The sequence below is a fragment of the Corvus kubaryi genome, unplaced genomic scaffold, assembly GCF_017639235.1.
Source record: "Corvus kubaryi isolate FWS band 111438036 unplaced genomic scaffold, C.kubaryi_AGA036_p1.0 133, whole genome shotgun sequence".
In the NCBI taxonomy this organism is placed as follows: Eukaryota; Metazoa; Chordata; class Aves; order Passeriformes; family Corvidae; genus Corvus; species Corvus kubaryi.
In genome coordinates this window covers 1,746,346-1,765,876 of record NW_024580667.1, presented here as the reverse complement: position 1 = coordinate 1,765,876, position 19,531 = coordinate 1,746,346, and the positions used below count along the sequence as shown (strand labels likewise).

The 19,531-nt window shown below is 46.3% G+C and overlaps 1 protein-coding gene across 1 annotated transcript; it reads left to right on the top strand.

The window, feature by feature from the left end:
- Window positions 1-15,111: 15,111 nt before the first annotated feature.
- On the top strand, window positions 15,112-18,665 carry LOC121667261 (trefoil factor 1-like). Its single transcript, XM_042033710.1, has 4 exons — window positions 15,112-15,226; window positions 16,167-16,313; window positions 17,661-17,810; window positions 18,435-18,665. Exons 1-4 carry the CDS (start codon window positions 15,145-15,147, stop codon window positions 18,440-18,442), a joined length of 387 nt encoding a protein of 128 aa, XP_041889644.1. The 5' UTR covers window positions 15,112-15,144; the 3' UTR covers window positions 18,443-18,665.
- The last annotated feature ends 866 nt before the right edge of the window (window positions 18,666-19,531 follow it).

The following is a 19,531-nucleotide window of genomic DNA, read 5'->3' as shown; positions in this document are numbered from 1 at the left end:
CCCAAAGGCTGCCCGTTCCCAAAGGCTGTCCGTTCCCAAAGGCTGCCTTTTCCCAAAGGTTGCCTTTTCCCAAAGGCTGCCCGTTCCCAAAGGCTGCCTTTTCCCAAAGGCTGTCCGTTCCCAAAGGCTGCCCGTTCCCAAAGGCTGTCCGTTCCCAAAGGCTGCCCGTTCCCAAAGGTTGCCTTTTCCCAAAGGCTGCCCGTTCCCAAAGGCTGCCCGTTCCCAAAGGCTGTCCGTTCCCAAAGGCTGCCCGTTCCCAAAGGCTGTCCGTTCCCAAAGGCTGCCTTTTCCCAAAGGTTGCCTTTTCCCAAAGGCTGCCTTTTCCCAAAGGCTGCCCGTTCCCAAAGGGCTGCCCGTTCCCAAAGGCTGCCCGTTCCCAAAGGCTGCCCGTTCCCAAAGGTTGCCTTTTCCCAAAGGCTGCCTTTTCCCAAAGGCTGCCCGTTCCCAAAGGCTGCCCGTTCCCAAAGGCTGCCTGCGCCCAGCCGGTGCCTGCCTGGGGTGACCCCTCCACCCCAATGCTTGGCAGGCAGCAGTGTCACCTTTTTTACCCCACTGACGTCACCAGCTCTGCAATGTTGACTGAGCGTTTATCAGTCCCCACGGATAGCAATTACTGAAGTGAGTGTAGCATTTAATGACCTCTCTTTAGGCCCTGTGGAAGTGCCTTGGAAGCACCAGAAACCACAGGCACGCACACGGGAACGGGGCTTCTTCCAGACTTTTTTTGCCAACGGTGGTTTTGCAGCTGGAAGAAGTGCAGCTCCACCAGACCCATAATCCCACTTTCCCCAGTGCTACAACCTGTGCACATTATCCAGCAAGGCAGGGAGAGCCTGGAGTGGAGGGACTGAACCACTGCTCTGCCTTTTTCCTGGAAGCACAGGTACCAGACTTACCAAACACTGATAAAAGAAAGGAGGAATAATAACAAGCCCCTCTGCAAATCCTGTCTCATTTGGGTCTGCACCTATTTGCTTCACTAAAGAAAAAAAACATTTTTTGCTTTTCTCTCCAGCACTTGCAGCCCCTCTTCATTTTGTCCCTTGGACTGAGCACTGTTTGAAGGCTCCCTGTTACCCGCATAATTTAAGAAGTAAATAGAAAATATTGCTCCACGCACATATAAAAGCATTGATTTGGTGATTCACTGTGTTGAAGATAACTTATTTAGCAACTGGCAGAACACACATCCAGTGATAAACAAGAGTCGGGCTGGTGAGAATGCCCAGTTTGATAGTTGAACTTCCTTTGTCCAGCACCAGCCACCTGCCTGCTTTAAATGTGCTAAAAACGTGTTAATCAAAAGGGACTAAAATAACTAAAACTGTAAAAAAGCTCCACAATATAAATTAGTGTGTTTGAAAAAACACAACCAATGTAAAATAAAAGCCTCAAAAGGGACTGCTTCCTTTGGATACACATCCTGCCCAAAGCCTGCAGATGGGCATTATCCTGAGTCCTCACCACTCCCTGGCTGTGGAGCAGCAGTGACCCAGAGACAAAGCTCAGGGGTTTCTCCATCAGCAACCAGAAACTGTAAAGTCCAGCATCTGAAATTAGCCTGGGCTGGTACGTAACACTTCACAGGGAGCTTGCTTCACCTTCAAGAAATACTAAACTTTAAGTGAATACTATGCTTATAGCTGTAAAGTTACGTGCAGAGGTAAAATCAGGATCATGATGGACACAACAAATGAAGCCAATTTCAGTATTGTTCCTGTGAAAAGGACTGAGGGTAAAGGTTGGGATACTGGTGATTTGTGTTTCTTCTAGCTGTGGTAGCACAGTCACACACAGATCTGCTTTCCCAGCAGTGCTGCTTTTTGAGCAGTTCAAAAATAACATTTTTCTGAATCAGATCAGGAATTATTGCAGCTTCTTTCTTTCCTTCTTGAGTTGGTGAAAAGCTGATTTAATTTTGTACTTAAACCATTCAGCAGCTCAAAGGGAGCAGTCCCATTCTACCAGCAGAGAATCAGGGAGCAAAACTGTGTTGCTGCTTTCAAATTTTGTATGGGTGCCTCTCACTCTGTTGTGTATGTGACAACGGGAAAAATAAAGTGGTGTTGAGAAAGTACCTCAAGGACTGTGTTACAAAAGATCAAATCAATTTTCATTCTCCAGGATGAATGAACTCAAAAAACAAGCGAATATTCAGAAGGGAAAAGAGATTTTCTGAATGTTTAGTTAATCTGCTAATAGTGTAAGATTTATTTAAATCAGTTTCTGTGGCATCATCCTGTATAATCTTTGCTGTACACAGCTCAGAAAGGTTCCTTGTGGAGGTGCCTTTAACTGCCCTGGAAAAGGAGGAGTAGGAGAGACACAGGGCCTCTCAGGTGTTGTTTGGGCAATACTCTCTGGATAAAAGGGATAAAATAGGGTAAAAGGATTTGTGCTGGGGCTGTTAGTGCCCAGCCAGGGTGGGACAAGCTGTGATGCCTCTGACCTTCTGGCTGGACCTCTGGCCCCTGGGGCATCCTCAGTGTGCTGGCTGTGGCCCAGCATTCCCAGAGGATGGAGGGAAAAGGCCTGGTTTTGCCTCAGAGCAGGCTGAAGGCAGCCACTCCACTGACCAAACCCATCATCGCTGCCCCACTGGAGCTGAGGGGTTTTGCTCAAGCCCTTTGCTTGTCACTTGGACCATCCCTTGTCACTTGGACCATCCCTTGTCACATGGACCATGGCACTGCCCACAGTCTCATGGCATCACTCTCGTACCGCACCGAGGTCGTCCCCTGTGTTTACACCTTTGAATAGCTCATGTTTGCGGCTTCCAGCACTGCCAGCACTCTGCTTCCACAGGGAAAGGCAGTGTCACCCCCTCAGAGGCTCCTCAGGGTGATGTTCAGGGCCACACCAGCCTGCACAGCAACGTTTTGGCTGCAGGCACAGAGAGGGGCCAGGGACTGATATGAGTGGAAAAAGTTCCACAATAAACAGCTTCGCAATAAACTGTGAAGGTTAACATATTCTGCTTCTGCCAGCAGGCCAGGACCATAACCTACTTCACTAAGCAGCCCTTTGCTTAGAGGATTGACCTGTGTCAGGTCTATTTATAGTGGAAGGCAGTGCAGCCCTGAGTTCATGGCTATTTTTGATGCGTGGCTGGCTCCCCACCAGTGGCAGCAAGGGCAGGTGTGGCCCTGACATGAATAGAGGGACCAAGGAGAGGCTGACAGCAGGACCCTGTGACATGGCAGGGGGTTGGAGATGGATGGTCTTTAAGGTCCTTTCCAACCCAAACCAATCTATGATTCTGTGACACGCAGCCTTCAGGGGACAGCCTGTGGTGTGGTGCCTGATCTTCCAGGGCTGTGGCATGGCAGGAGGCACTTGGAAGTGCCACTGTGTGCTGATAGCAGAGATCTCTTCCTCTGAGCTCGACTGGGGAGCAAGAACAAGGGCTAGGAGGAGCTCAGGGTAATCCTGGTTCTGGCCCAAGCCAGAGGAAAACAACTCTTATCTTGAGGTCATTAAGTACACAAATTAACCAGAAACAATTGATTCCTTTCTCCTGCAGCAAGCTCAGGCATGGATGTGCTCAGCAGCTGGTGAAGGGAGGGAGGGGAAGGGGGAAACAGGACCCCTCAGAACTCCTGGATTACGGGAATCTTTTAAACAAGCAGCCTTGTGCACAGGAACCATGACAGGGAAGAGAGGCTGAGGGATGGACTGGGATGCTCACACAGTGCCCCAAAGCAAATTGTGAGTGATAAAGGCTCAGTGCCCCAAAGCAAATTCCACAGGTCCTGTGTGGTGCTGCCCAGCTCCCATGAGTGCTGCAGATGCCATGGGCTATTGCAGGTGGGACTAAGGGTGCAGACAACCAAACCGAGCCCTGAGGGAGAGCACTCAGGGACTTGGGAATACCCAAACGTGCTCAATCTGTAAAGAAAAAATAAAGACTGCCATCTCCAGTAATTAATCCCTTCATATTTCCTGTCCCGATATTGCTGAAGAAGAGAAAAGCTGGAGGAAAACATGGAGTTTGCAATTATCAGCCCTTCCCATGCAGCCCTCAGGACTGGCTCCAGAGGTGCATCTCCTTCAGGTCAGAGATGGCCCCAGATCCAGGCACAGGCAGGGTCCAGCCATGGTTGGTGCAGCTTCTGCCCTCCCTGTGGCCCAGTTAAAGCTGAACTCTTGTTGCTTTATCCCTGGACACTTGTGGTTTCAGGGAAAGTGAAGCAAAAAGTGCTGGGCTGTGACTTCATCCCTCCCCATCTCCTGTAGGGATCTTGCATTTCAGATGGGTTTTACTCCCATGACTTCAACTCTGAATAATTAACCACACCCCACAGCACGTGGAAGAGAATTTTTTGGACTCCATGATCTCAGAGGTCTTTTCCAACCTAATTAGTTCATGATTTCAAAACCAGTTTTGCTAACTTTTAGGTCCAGGATGCTTGTTATGGAGGACCAGAGAGGAAAGACACCTTCTAAGTTTAGCTGGATGGCAAGGGGGTGAAGCAGAGAACCTGCCAAAATCTGCTTTCATCCTGCTGCTTTCCTGAGAAGAGGGATTGCTGACTCTGTCCTGTGAGGAAAATGAGGTAGGCAAGAGCTTGGAGCGAAAGGCTGGCTCCCAAAACCTGGGAAAGAGGCTGATCCAGCACTTCCAGCACTGTTCCTTCAGAAGCAAGCACTGACCCAGCACGAATGGAGGGGCTCAAGACAGCCCTGCTGCCTCCTGGGGTGTGAAGGCAGGTGAAAAGAGGACTGCTCATCTCAGTCTGGGGTTGCTGTTCATTTTCCTGGTGAAGTGAATGAGGTCAGGAAAGTCCCAGAAAGTCCTGTTGGCACTAGGATGAGCCACCTAAGTGTGAATGGGAGCCAAATGCTCATGCCAGGCTGAAGCCCTGACCCTGGTGACATCTAAAGCAAATGAATTTCACCTTCCTGTGTCTGGACTGGCTTCTTCAAAAAGGGAGAAAGCCTCATTGCCAAGGTTGCCCTCTAAAGAACTTCCCAGCTGTGCTCTCACCTGAAATCTGTTTGGGAGCTGTTTTTCAGGAGTATTTCAGCTGAGGGTATCTCATCATTTCATACACTCTGCAGGTCTGTGTTTCCCAAAGGCCATGATTAAGCATCATTTGCTTTGAACATTGCAGATCTCTGAGATTAATGTAATACCGAAAAATTCACCAAATTAGGCCTTGCAGTAGCAATCATTTTGTTGCCTCATGCAGTTACAATGGCCAAGTTTAGTTCCAGCATGGGAAGAAAACCTCTGACTGAAAATTCCTGACCAGTGTGTTCATTCCCATAACTGGTAGGGAACAGTCTAATCAGAGTTTGTATAAAACTACTCTTAGGAATAGCAAACAAAGCATTTACTAAATAACAGTTACTCTGAATAGAACCCAGCACAGACAGCAGGGCTGGAAGAGGTGGCAACAAATAATTTAAATTAAATTATTGGCAGACACAATTTCACTAAGTAAAAGGGGGCAAAGGGACTGAGCCAGAGGTTTACTTCCAGTCCAGTCTAGAGGAGAGAATGAGGGGAAAAGCCCCAGCCCTGAAGCCCTCAGATGAGAGCAGCTGGCTGGGGCTCTCAACTTCCAAGGCTTCGTTCTGACTCACATAATTCCCCTCTCAGCTTCTCCCCTTGCAGGTGGCCCTTCTTAACGCAAACAATTAAATGGGCATTAGGTGAAAGTGGCTGCTCCTATTGCCTAATGAGGAGGACATTTGGCAGGCAGGGAGGGTGCCTGGGTTCTTCAGGAATCAGTCCCCTTTTTTACAGGGGCCTCATGTTCTCCACATTTCCAAACCTCTCCTTTGTTATCAAGGAGGTGAATAAAGAGATTTTGAACCACTCCAAACAAAGTCCAACCAGGCTGGGACTAAAACCCAGAAAGAGCATTTGTAGAAGAGAGGAACAGCGGGTTCCAACAACCAGAAAGTCATAGTTTGGTTTACAAGCAATTTAACGCCACTGGCCCCCCATCAGCAATGGGTGCTGCCACTGCAAAGCCCTTCACAGAATCCCAGGATGGGTCAGGCTGGAAGGGACCACAGTGGCTCATCTGGTCCCACCTCCCTGCTCAAGCAGGGGCATCCCACAGCACATGGTGCAGGATTGTGTCCAGATGGCTCTGGAATACCTCCAGTGAGAGATCCTTGGCTGCAAAGTGCTGTGTGCCTGTGTTCTGCACTGGTGACCAGCTCAGGATATAACACAGTGGTCTCTAAAGGTGCAGGAGGGGGACATTAGCCCCCAATTAAGCATTTTCTGGGGGCAGGGCTGGTGAGAGAGCTGGGCTGCTTTCCTTTATTTATCTGCCTGGCATGAACATGCCTGTAATGCTGGGCAAGAGCCTGTTCCTGCTTTGGGCAAACTGGTTTTACTTTGGGAGAAAAGCAGTGTTTGTTCTGTGGGTGGTGAAATGAGAAACGCTGTGAATTCCCCCTGAATCCGTCAGGTTTGCATGAAGTTCATCAATGGCAAAGCCTGCTCTCAGCACACATGTTTTTCCTCACAGATGCTGTTCCTGTTGCCCTTCCAGAAGCCCCAGTGGCTTTTACCACAGTCACTGGATCTCACCAGCACTTTTTTAGGGCTGACACCAGCATGTCCCCGGCCCTGTCCCTTCCCCTGCCTCCCTGCACACCACCACAGCTGTCTGAAACAATGCCCAGCCTGCTGCCCAGTTCTTTCTTCTCTCCTAGTTCCTTTTCCTCTCCACTCTTATTTGCAGTCCCTTCATCATTAGCTCCCACAGGACTATCAGTAGCATATCAGTCTGACACAGGCAGTTTCACTGCTATAAATTCTCCACAGCCCATTGAATAGAGACTTTTTAATTAGGTTTTAAGAATTTTCCCATTAGCAGAGAGACATTGAGAATTCAGGTCTCATTTATGAAAAGCAAAATATGTTAGAGAGGGAAGCTGCTTGATTTACTGCAGTATTAGCATTTCCCCCCCTGTATTTATGGGCATGGATTAATTGCTGTTTTGCTACTGTGGACAGAAATATGTTTGACAATTCACTTTATTGTGCTACAAATGACAGATTTAAACCAGTGATCCAATGTGAGAACCCTCTTGGGCTACAGCACTGTCTGTGTGACATACACAGAATATGTGAACAAAATCTTTCATCATCACAATTTGATTGCTTTGCTATTTGCTCCAAACTGGCTTCATGTTCCCACTATCAAAGGGGTTTTCTGGCTTCAGCTCTCACTTTGCCCTGAAGATCCGAGATAGGACTTCAGATGAAAGTGGGGTAGATTGAGCCAGTGCCACCTCCTTGGCAGGGTGGAAGGGCAAATTTGTGCTGCCTCGGGCCCTGGACACACTTGGCCACAACAAGAGGGCAAGTGTCCACTTCAAGTGTTCTCCCAGCTGCTGGGTGTTCCAGACTCAGGGAATTCATGAGCCAGGTGTGATATTTTTGGTGTTTTTAAAAGCCCAGATGGATTTCCCTTCCAGGAACTGTTGCAAATGGCTTTTTGTTGAGGTGACAGGGACCCCCCTTCCTTGCTGTCTGCCCCATCCCAGAACACCTTCAGGTCGGGAAGAGCTGTCACAGCACTTTTGTGCCAGTGCAATCCTTGCAGGCATCAAGTTTCTGTTCCAATCTACTCATCCTGACAAAACTCTATGATGGAGAGATCCCAGCCAGCTCTCACAGCCTTATTTTAATCCTGCTGGGTGCATTTGATCCAGTTCTTGCACATCAGTGAGTGGTTGCATCCTTTTCTGTGGGGTTACCCCAGGTAAGCAGGACACAGCAAGGGCAGCCTCAGGTGTCATTTCCTCCGCCATGGCATCCTTCATCCCAGCTGGAAGCCTCCAACATGCTCCTCTAGGCCTGAGCTCTGGCTTCTGCAAAGCTCTCACCTGCAGTAACTTATTATAAAAAAACACAGTAAAATAAGACGTTCTTGTTAAGATTTTCCTATCTCAAGAGAATTTTTTTTCTTCTCCGATTCTTGGCAGAACTTTATAGTTCACTTTCTATGTCCAGTCTCTTTAAAATTTTTAAAGGGAAGATTTCAAAGGAATTTCATAGCTAGTCTTTTTTTTTATTCTGTTGAAATGTCTACTTCTTTTCTTTCTACATTTTTCTACCATTATTTTATTAAATCCCTTGAAGAATTGAACTCTACAGAGACACAGTTGTCCCCTGAAGTAGCTCTCCCACTAATCCCCATATATCAACTCTTGCTAACATTGGAGCTTAATATTTCTCCCTCTGTTTTTAACCACATTTAATTGGTGCAGAAGAAACACTTCCTGGCCAACATTTCCTCCCCTCACAGTCATCAGTGAAAAGAGCAATAACTGAAACTTGCTAAAAACAGCAACAATCTTGACTCCACTCTGCCAGCTCTGTAGGTGATTTTTGCTATCAGCTCAGCTGAGCCAGCCCAGGTCACTTTCTAACCTCAATTCTTTTACAGACCCTGTCACACTGTACATCTCTCTGAGCCTTTCCAGTTCTCACCATCAGCTGGAGACAGTTCAGGCAATATTTTTTCACTCCCCACTTTTGAAAGCACTAGGGCAAAACTTCTCTGAAATGACCTTTTCCTCCCACACAAGGTCTTAGGTTCACTTATCATTTCCTAGGACTCCTGCTTCTCCTATTTCAGGCATTTCTCATTTGTATTTATCTCTTTAGCTATTTGTGTCAGAAATAACCTTGCAGCCCTTTGCCTGCATTGCCTGGTTTTCAAAGTTTTGATCATTGTTCCCATAGCAGCAAATGAGAACCATTGATTTTTTTTTTCATATCTCATGTGCCAAATAATAGTCCTCGACACATGAGGTGAAACCCAGAGCTCTCAATCTGCTCTAAGAAACCACCAGAAAACTAAAGGGGGAACATTTCCTTTCAGCTTGCAGGGGAAATGGCTTCTGACCCCTGCCTGCTCCTATTTACATTGCCAATTGCTCTGACATTAATGAATGAATTATGCTGAAGTGATACAATACGGGCAGTGTATATCAGCTGTTCCATGCCATTGCCCTCAGAACATCAGTGTTTGGAGCTGCTGGGTGATCTCAGTGACTCCCTGTCACTGTGTGCAGGTGAGAGATGTTGGCTCATACCCCTTGCAGGTGATGCTCTTTCACTGCACCTGCAAGAACCCCTCCCTCCCACCAGTCACTGTGGAAGGGAACAGACCCAAAAACCCTCCCTGCATCATGAGTGGTGCTGGATTTGGCTCTTCCTTCTGGGAATCACAATCAATCCACTGGCGTGAGTTTGCTCCAGGTTTTGGTGAGTTTCAGAAGCTCCACCCATCACAGCATTTTCCATTCTCCAGACCAGGACATATTTACCAGATTCATTATTAACCCCAGACTAGATTATCTTGGTTTTGAGCTTGAAACTTGCACTAGATGATTTGAAAAGATGTCCCTGAGAAATGATGAAAATCAAAAGATGCAATGATAAAGTTGTGGGATCAGCCAGACTAAGTTAATCCATCCCCAGCCCAGTTCCCTGTGCCAGTTACAGGTGCTTACAGAAAAACTTCAACAAGGAGCAAAGATAATCCACTCATACCCTACATTATTCTCATTTCCCACTCCTGCCCCATCACTTTATTGAATGCTTTCTGGTTGTTCTATTCTGAGAAATGATGAGTAACTTTTGCTCAAGTCCATCCAGCCACAGACACTGATACTTTCACAGAATACCCTTCCAACCTCCAAGGATTTGCAGCTTAGACATTTCCTGAGATAGATGTGTGGTTTGGGGATTCAACAGCCCCAAACAATTTTTCTTCAATGAGTTCATCCAGTTGCTTTTCAGACCTGTGGGAAATTTTAGCATCCGCAGATGAATTGCATCATATCCCTTTGCTTGGTGATGAACCATCTTCCTTCATGAGCTTCTAACCTACCATTGAGATTTTTGTGTTAGATAAGACCACGAGCTGTGCCTCCTGTGACCTGTATGGATCTGGAGAGACCTGGTGTACATAAATATTCCTGGTGTGGATGCTGTCCCACACCACCATCCCCACCACAGGACCTTTTACAGGCTGGAGACTGAGAACACGGCATGAAAATGTAGACAGAGGGTGGATTTATAAAATGGAAAAACTTTGTAAATATGTGATTCTCTATTCCTTGCCTAAGAATTTTTAATCTGTCACTCTCTTTTCTCACGGTTGCTAAGTACTGAGCTGGTGTTTTCACAAAACTGTTGTCCTCCATATGCTCCTGTCATCCTCACACTGCGCTCACAATAACCTGAGTGATCACAGTCAGCTCAGGGTCCTTTATTGCAATTGGAAAGGTAGGATTGCTCCTTTCCCAGGTGTGCATCACTCCATATTTCCAGACATGGAGCCTCACGTGCCGTCCAACTCGGCAGTCATTCCATTTTGCACAACCCATTGGAGCAACTGCTTCATATTTTCACTACCACAGAAATTCTGTGTCGCCAACAGATTTTATCCTCTCACCTCCTCTTTCAGACTGTTTGTGAGCCTGTTAAGCTGCAAAGGTCCCAGCATAACTCTCTGCAGGAGCCCCCTTATGACCTCTCCCCACAGTGAGCACCATCCTGCCCTCTGCTTGTTGCCCTGTTTTTATCCGGGAGAAAATTTCCCTGTCTGTCCTGTGACAACTTAGTTTCTAAGATCCCTACACTCTTCAAAACATTTTTCCATAGCTCATTGCTCTCATGAGCCAGAGGGCTTTTCTCAGCATCTCTTCTAATTACAAGTCTCCTTTTTAACTCGGGGCAGCCAGAACGTCACAAAGGGACGTGGGCATGGGAGCAGCAGGGACTGGGGCCTTACCAGAATTATGTTTTCTCCTTTGTACTCCTTTCCTATTAACTACTGAAACCAATTTGCCTTTTTGTCACTTTGAATAGTCAGCTGGCACATCCACAGTGATGGGAAGCTGTGTGAGTGACAGTAGCTAATTTGCAGCCCAGCTTGGTGATGATATACTTAGGTTACTCTTCCTCCGTGCACTTTACCTTGTACTTCATTTGCCATTTATCACCCAGTCAATCTTGTAAGATTGTTGAGCTAGCTGCACTTTTTAAAAAATATGAAAAATAATTCTGAGTCATAAGCATATTCATCACCTCATTGTTCACCAAGCTTTCCTGATCATTTATGAGGATGTTGAACAAAAATCCTCTCCTCTCCCTTCTGATTGCTGACCTTTGTCTCCTGTCTGAAGTTATTTGTTTATCTCTGATTTTATTTTCCTGCAGTACTTTTTTTTCTATTTTCTTTATTTGACTTTGGAAATAAAGGTCTTTTTTCTTCTAGTGGCTTCCTTTACTCCTTCATTTAATTATTCTGGGTCTATATGTGTGCCTGAGGACATCCTTTTCATATTTTTTGTTCGATGGTAAATATTTACTGAGTTTTTCATATTGTGTCTTTCAATAGCACCCTGCTGTTTGCCAACATTTCACACACTTTACTCTTCCTTTAAGCTCAATTTAATAAGTCTTCTTGGTTTATGTTTCCCTTTTTAGAAGGTAATAGGTCAGGATTTGGACTCCCTCATTGCCTGGGGCATGGTAAATTGGAATGCATCACAAGCATTTTCATAACAAGACCTTTCAATGGTCACGTCTGGAATCAGATCTTCTGCATTTCTCAGGAGTTTCTTCCCCTCTCTGGGTCACTACAAATCTGATGGGGTCTAGAAGAGAAACAAAATACATATTTCCGCTTTGCTGGCTCCAGCCAGTGCGTCCTCTTCTCCACAGGCTGGTCCCCACCTCATTTCAGGAACAGCAAGGATTTTCTGGTGTTATTTTGGTGCTTACAAAAAATGATGGCAATGCTGAGATCATGGACTGCTTGGAGATCCCAGAAGCATTAGGGAAAATTACAGGCTCAGATCTGTATTTCTAATCTGGCACCGGGCTTTGCATCACAACCAAACATTTTTGTAGTGTATTGGATGCTGAAATTCAGGCTTTTAGATCTGACTCAGCTCTGAGTTACATATTTGATTAATTTCAGTAATTAAATCTTTCTTTTCACCTTGGGCAAGGATGTTTGCCACAGAAATGTTACAAAAGTCCCATTCCAGCACTGTCTGTGGTTTGTAAAAATGACATATTCTTTGACAAAATTCCCCTGAAGGAGTTTGAACTCACAAAGTTCAAGTTGATTTTGACAACTGCGTTAGACATCTCTGGTAAGGATCTTTATCAAAGCCATGGATGTCAGGGGTTATTTTGAGCTGTCCATTCCCAGAATTAAGATGCAGGGGTTTCTCTGTTTGTATTTTGACCCCTCGGTGTTATCTGGTGGACAGACAGATATTGTCCTGGTTTAAGGAATTTTATGTGCCAGCTCAAGCCTTTGTGTGCCCCGCAGGGCTGGAAGGAGCAAATTGTAGACATCCCTCTCCTTTGCCACTGTTGTTTTTTTTTTCTCTGTTATGATGATTTACTTTAGAGAGCACTCAAAACTTGGGATTTACTCTGTGGGCTCACATGCAGTGCTGTTGGCCCAGTGACAGATTTCTTCATGTCAGCATTCAAGCCACCAGTTACCACAAAAAGGAAATTCCCTTCAGGACAAAACACCCCCCTTAGGATGAAAATCAAAGTTGTTCTGTTTGCTGGTTATTTTAAGTGAAAAGAGATAGAAAAAAATTACCCTTATCCTTCAAAAGTTCTGGATTAGCAAAATAAAGAGTTGCAGCCTGGCACTGATCCACAGCAAGATCCAATACCAGCCGTGGTGATTTCTCCATGTGCTTGCTGGGGAGGAAATGAGAGCACCACAGTGCAGCTAAAAGGGACCAGGGGAGGGTGGTGAGGGAGGACACGGAGCCTGGAGAGGAGGAAGAAGCCCTCCAAGCCCCTTCTGACCATGGGCACTTGCAGAGCCTGAGATCCTTTACAGAGCTACCAAAAGGTTTAGGTAGGCACCGGCCTCACAGAAGGAAACACATTTACAGGGAAACCCCAGATAATTTTCAAGGCTTTGCTATATAAACATATTAAAGATCTTTAAGTAATCCCCTGGCAGAAAGCAGGCAGCTCATTTATTGCCCTGTGTTTGCTTTACGATGCCAATCAAACGCTCTTTCCGCAGCGAGAGCTCGGGGGTAGATTTGCCTTTGTGCCCGCAACTGGGATCGGGCCCAAGAGGTGACAGCCAGCAGATAAGGGCTAAATTAATGTCCAGAAAGGAGCAGGAGTGACAAATGTTATCTGCAGTTTCAGCTGACTCACACGATGGGCTGATAATCTATTGAGAATTCCGTGGAAGTCCGAAAGCAGCGCGGTCCACCTCGGGATCGCTGCTTTCCCCTCGCGCACGGGCAGTGTTTCAGCCAACCTCACCTCCTTTCTGAGGAGAAAGCTGGTGGAAAAACTACTCTGGACAGGCATCATGGTGGACCTTTGTACATAAGGGGAAAACTGGATTTTAAAGTTTTTAGTCCAACATTTTCTCTAAGTGATGGAGGTAAAAAATGTGAGATGAGCTGCTGAGTGATGGAGCACAGCCCTTGTCTGCCTGCAGCCTGGTATCTTGTGAAATGGAGGATACACAAAATATCTAATTTATGAATTGTGACTTTCTGTGAGAAATGCCACCCATGTCTTAAATAGGGATGGATATAAAAAAAGCCCATAAAGCATTAAATAAGTTAACCTTTAGGAAAAAGAACCCTATTATTTTTTCCCCTTCTAGAACAAAATCCCTCCCACTTTGTTGGAAATACCTTGCAACAAATAAACTTCCTCCAAAACACAGCTGTAGAAGCTGAAAGTTCTCACTTTAAACTTTGTAATGGAAAGATGCACAAAACAAACTCATATGTAATATTCAAAAGCAAGGAGACACAATTCTGTCAAAGACCAACAAAGTGCATTGAATCTCTTTATTTTGCTGATGAACAGGAAGAGTTACCTGGTGGATTTCCCATCGGAAAAGTGATGCAGCAGAGCACCCAAGGGGCTGCAGCCAGCCCTGCCTGCTCTGCAGATGCCTCCTGTGGGGAGGGTGCAGAGATGGTCCCACCAGCCCACTGCTTCTCCCCCACTCCCTGGTACTGCTCTGGTTGTGTTTAAGAGTTGAGAAGTAGCTACAAGAAATGTTACAGTAAATGGTAGAAAATTGTCCAGAAGGAAGAATAAAGCCTTCAGCAGTCCAAGTCCCAAGGCCTGTTGTCCCAAAACAGCCCAAAGGCTGCCTTGGAGGCCACCTTTAAACCAGGAGAAAACCACTCAGGGAATTAATTGGTCAAACATGGTGCTTCAGAAGTTTGGTTTTGGCAAAACACATGCAGGTGGTGTTGGATGGGTTGGGAAGTGCTGCTCTGCTTTGGGGATCAGGCAGAGGGAGTGGGGACAGCCCCTGCTGTGGCACCCCTGGAACAGGACCTTGCACAGGGCAGCAACTCCAAAATAACACCGGGACCCTCAGGACTGATGCCTGGACAAGCACAGCATCTGTGCGGCAGGATGAGATCATACAGAAACTCTCATTTCTTCTCTTGTGTCTCTATGCTGTTGATCCTCTTGGGCTTTTTTTTTTTCCTGATCTTACCTTCTTTTGCTAAATCCTCTTGTGTGTAAACCAGCAGTGGCCTTAGCTGGGCTCAGTATTTCACAGTCACACCTGCCACTTTCTGTGTTTATGTATTTTTTTCAGGTGCACAGTGGTCTCCTGAAGCTTGGAGGTGTCACAGCTCCAGCCCTCCTCCCTTACCTGTTTCAGAGTAAGCATAACCAAAGTCTTAAGGCCAGGGAAAAATTAAGGCAGAAAAGATACACCTGGATAGGAAATATTTCACTTATTTTTCAGTAGTGACTGGAAAATAAAAACTGCCCAGAGGTCTGAAATACTCTAATGAAATCAGAGCACCCAGAGGTTCCTCTGGCACCCAGAGGCACCCAGCAGCATCCATTTGATAGACTGTGGGATCACATAATAGATATGTATCTATAGGTACCTAATAGATACGTGATCAATGGCTCACGGGAGCCCAGAAATTTGTCTCCGGGGTATCAAAATATGCATGGCAACACTTCCTAACCAAACAAAAGAAAACCCAACCTTCTGGGTGAAGCACCAGATGGAACAATGTTATCAGACCTCGCTGGGCAAACACAAGGAGCGCATAAAACCCGCGGCTTCCAGGGGAAGCAGCAGCGCTCCTCTTCCAAGAGCCATGGATCTCAAGGTGGTCTGTGCACTCTCCATCACCCTCGTCATAGCCCTCAGCACCCTGGCAGAGGGAATTGCACCTCCAAGTAAGTACATCCACCTCCTGCTGCCTTCCAGGTACGTGTGGGACCCTCATCCCACCGACTGCAGCCAGAGCCTGGCAGCTTTAACAGACCAGACAGCAAATGGCTTTCTGTGCTGCTCTTTATTCCCAAAGTGGAACCTACTTTTAAATGTTTTTCAGAGAGATCTATAGCAAAATGTGAAAGACTGCAGGTGAACTCTTGTGTTGGTGGAATAACCAGGAACCCACTGCAAAGGCAGAGGAGGTTGCTAGAACAGGACCAGGGCTGGAACAGGAGCCAGCTTTGTCTAAATTGTCTTCTGGCATTTGGTTTATGCTGCTTTGCCACGTGAATACAGTTTTAAAGGAGCCTATCTGCCTCCTCATTAAAAGAAAAGTAATTTAGACAACTCCAGGAGTGGAAAGCAATGACAGCTGGAGGACAGCTCCAGAAATTCTTGGTTGTGGTTGACTGTGCAATAGACTTAAAATGTTAGAAGCATAGCTGCAGCTATTTTCACCCCATCCTATATTTTATAATCACCTGACAAGAATGCAAAGATTTTGTATCTTTACACCTGTTTTAATATCCACTGGACCCTTAACTCTTTTTCTCTTCACATGAGATGGGCAAAGCAGCAAACATTTAATAGCATAATATTTGAAGTTCTTGGGAATTCCCATCCGGTGTGGTTGATTCGAAGCCCACAAACCACACTGTGCTGGGCTGGCTGGGCTGCAAGTGGGACCACAGACTCTCAAAGGGTGATGTACAGCCCTGACCAAAACCAGTAGGAGTTTAAAACAGCTTTTAAACCACTCAGGATGTGGTCTTGGCAGGGAACAGAAAAGATGGAAAGCATCTAGGGAAAGAGCATCATTCCCAGTGAGCATCTGATAAACACCCCTCTAACAAGTGTGCAAACTGACACCCTGTAACTTGCTCCTTCTGTCCTGAACAGCAAAATGCCAGTGTAAAGTGGTTGCCAGGGAGAGGACAAACTGTGGCTACCCGGGGATCTCAGCAGCAGAATGCAAGAAAATCGGGTGCTGCTTCAACGCTTCAGTCCCCAGTGTCCCCTGGTGCTACAGTCCTAAACCAAAGAAAGGTAATATCTCTGCCAGAAACACTGCTTTACCTTGTGTTTGATTATCCAGAAATGTCTACAACCAGGGAGCAGTTCTGCTTTTCTCCTTAGGCAAGGAAAGTGGGCACAAACCTCTGTTAGGAGACCAGTGGTAGGAAAACGCAAAGTCAAGCCTTGCTTAGCCATCAGATTTCTGCTTCATCCTCTCCACACGATGTATTTCCTCTTTCTTTAGGCTTCTAGTTATCAAACAACCTGTGCTGATTGTTTAGAGACATTTCAATTTCATTTGTGGTCTTGTCCATGGGTAGAGCAAGGGATCCTCAGCACTTATCAAAGTGGGTTTGCTGTGTGGCTACTTGTTTGACATCTGTCAGCATCTTGCTTCTATTTTTTACCATTATTTTCTCAGAGAGGATAACAGCTGCTCTCCCAGTCTTACAAGGATTAGCAGTATATTTTACATAACTGTGTTAAGTAACTGACTGTAATTACCTGTGTTAATTAACTCAGTGTAAGCTACGTTTGCTGGGCTGACAGCACAACTCCTCCTTAGGAGAACTTCAGGGCAGCCTCAGCAGCTGCACAGGCAACATGAAAGGAAGTGAAGCTGCAAAGGCAATGTTACCCAACAGGAGAACCTGATATAAATCGAGATTAGTCAACAGGGATCAGAATTAGAGTAGGAAAAAACAGTTTTGCTTTTGAGCAATTTTGCTCATTCTTGTAAACCTTGAAAAATGAGCAGCAGGAACTTACAGGGCCATTTTCATAGGACAGAACTGTTCCATCAGAGGAAAACTGAAGTAGTCAAGCTGGGTGGTATAATCTCTTTCCTTGGGATTTCAGTTTTAAGTGCCTGGCAGAGCTGTGATTTCCTCCTAAAAGACTTATTTCCTTATTTCCTTTCTGTAACTTAAGCTGGCAGAGAGGGTTGGGTGGTCCTCTCCCTATGTTAGCCAGGCTGCTCTGGGGTGAGCAAGGGGTCAGGTCATGAATAAAACCCTGGTGTGAGGCCAGTGCATGTGTTACCACTGTGGGAGGCACAGGACTTCTCACCCCATTGCTGGATTTAGGATAGGTAAAGATGTGTTGCTGCCAGACACTTCCAGGGGTGAATTTTGCCTCCTGTGGTCCCTGGGCCACAGCAGCAGTTCATCATCCTTTGGTATTTAGTTTTGCCTAGGAGGCTGGGTGAGGATTTGGGTCAATCTGGTGCCTGAAATTGGTTCAGAGGTCATCAGGGACGTACTCAGGGACCTCACCTTTGTGTCCTGCCTTTATTTGTGAATTACATCACCAGGCAGACGGAGCATGAAGTAACACATTCTCCTTCCTTCCTTTGTTGTTCTTTTTTGCTTTACACAGTGAAGAAAATGTGTCCCAACAATCCTTACACCAGGATAAACTGCGGCCACCCTGGCATCAAGCCCTGGGAGTGCACAAAGAAGGGCTGCTGCTTCAGGGCACACCCCGCCGGTGTCCCCTGGTGCTTCTACCACCGCGTCATGGAGGAAGGTAATGTCCTGCAGGAGATGTCTCCTGTGTCCCTGTGGATGCTCCTGGTAGGGTCCCTGCTCTGCCCAGGCTTGGTGTGCTGTGCCAGCCAGAGATTCCTAAGGGTGGGAGCAGGAAAAGGTGGCCAAACTCTAAAAAAACAGCTTCTTGTACAGAGAGTGCGGTGTTGCTGGTGCATCTGAGGATTTGTGGGCAGTGCGGTAGTCTGGGCTCAGGTGTGAGCTCAAGCCCTCAGCTAATGCCACAGCAGAGTGCAGCCACCCAGTTCACATCCACCTTATCAGCATGAGAGATAAAAGGCTTTGCTTTAGAAATGTGGAATGAAAGTTACAGAAATTTCTGATCCCCTGCTAACTTTGTTTTAGTTAGGATTGACCTTTCGGCATATTTAATAACCAATAGCCTCAGCCACATTGTGATTTGTACTACATGCAATTCACCATAATTTGGTTTTACTGATCTGAGTCATAGTTAGGAAAAACATCTACATAGGGGGGTTGGTTGAAATCACTAAAAAATTGCCTTTTGGTTGTCCTATATCTAGGCAAAACACTTCCTAGCATCTTGTGTGATTTATGGAGAAAAACATGTCCCTTAATCTGCTTCTCCTCTTTACCTCCCCAGCTTGTTAAAGGAGAAACTTCCATCGAGAACTTTGCAATCTTTGGATCTACTCCAATGGAACAACAGACGGAGCTCCCAACTCAGACTTTATATTTTGCAACAGTCATGATTTCTAGACTGTTTTTTATCTGGGATTGACTCCTTTCTGATGAAAAGTTACTGGTAGCTTTTATTCTCTCCGTAGCCTAGCACTGCACAGGTTTTCACTGTAATAAAAGAAGTACGCCACAACTTGTCAGGTTTTTTTGGCTGTCTTTATTTTAAAGCTGTGTATTTCTCTGTTTCTCAGGAAATTTGGCATGTCAGCAACCTGCTGATGAGGGAGCAGCCACCAGTGCTTCCAAAAGGAGCACAGCACTCAGCTTTTTGTGTTAGTTACACTTCACACTTGCAAGTGACTGCTTGAATTTGTTAGCTGGCATCACATGGGCCACTCGTCCTTCTGAGTGCTGGAAATATTCAGTGTTTGCCTTTATATAGATATAGCTGTGGGTTTGGGCTTTTTTTTTCCCTTGAGACATAGGGAAGGGTACCTTTGTTAGCTGATCACTGAGCTGGTCTCACTCAAACACCTCCTGCTCTCTGCATCACCCTGTCTCTGGTGCTCACTACAAGTCGGTCCCATGGATCACGCTCAGAAAATGTCTCTGCAACACTAAAAGCAGCACATGGGCTCTCCCAGCCCTGGCCTAAACCTGAAATGGAGCTGCTGTGTCTCACCAGACACAGGAGAATCTTCTGGTGTCGAGTGTGGCTGCTGTCTCCTGGGAGTCTTGAATGCTCAGCACAGCCGCTCGAATGCTTCCCTGCTTCAGCTGAGTGCCAGCTCGGTAAAGAGCCCAGTAAAGAGCCTCTGAGTCCCCTGTTGGGAATAAAATGGGTGACCTGAGACTGCTGCAGCAGCAAACTGTGCTCAGGGCTCAGCAGGGGAGAACTGTTGTGCAAGGCTGTACTGCAAGGAGAGAGAGGGATGGAGACACAGAATCACAGAATGGTTTGGAGGGACATTTAAAGGTCATCCAGTCCAACCACCCTGCAATGAACAGGGACATTTTCAACTCGATCAGGTTGTTCCAAACCCTGTCCAATCTCTCCTT

Excerpts from the sequence above, each read along its gene's own strand:
- LOC121667261 (XM_042033710.1), top strand. The coding sequence starts at position 15,145 with ATGGATCTCAAGGTGGTCTGTGCACTCTCCATCACCCTCGTCATAGCC. Across the intron at positions 15,227-16,166 it reads AGAGGGAATTGCACCTCCAA|CAAAATGCCAGTGTAAAGTG; the intron begins GTAAGTACATCC and ends TGTCCTGAACAG. Across the intron at positions 16,314-17,660 it reads CAGTCCTAAACCAAAGAAAG|TGAAGAAAATGTGTCCCAAC; the intron begins GTAATATCTCTG and ends TGCTTTACACAG.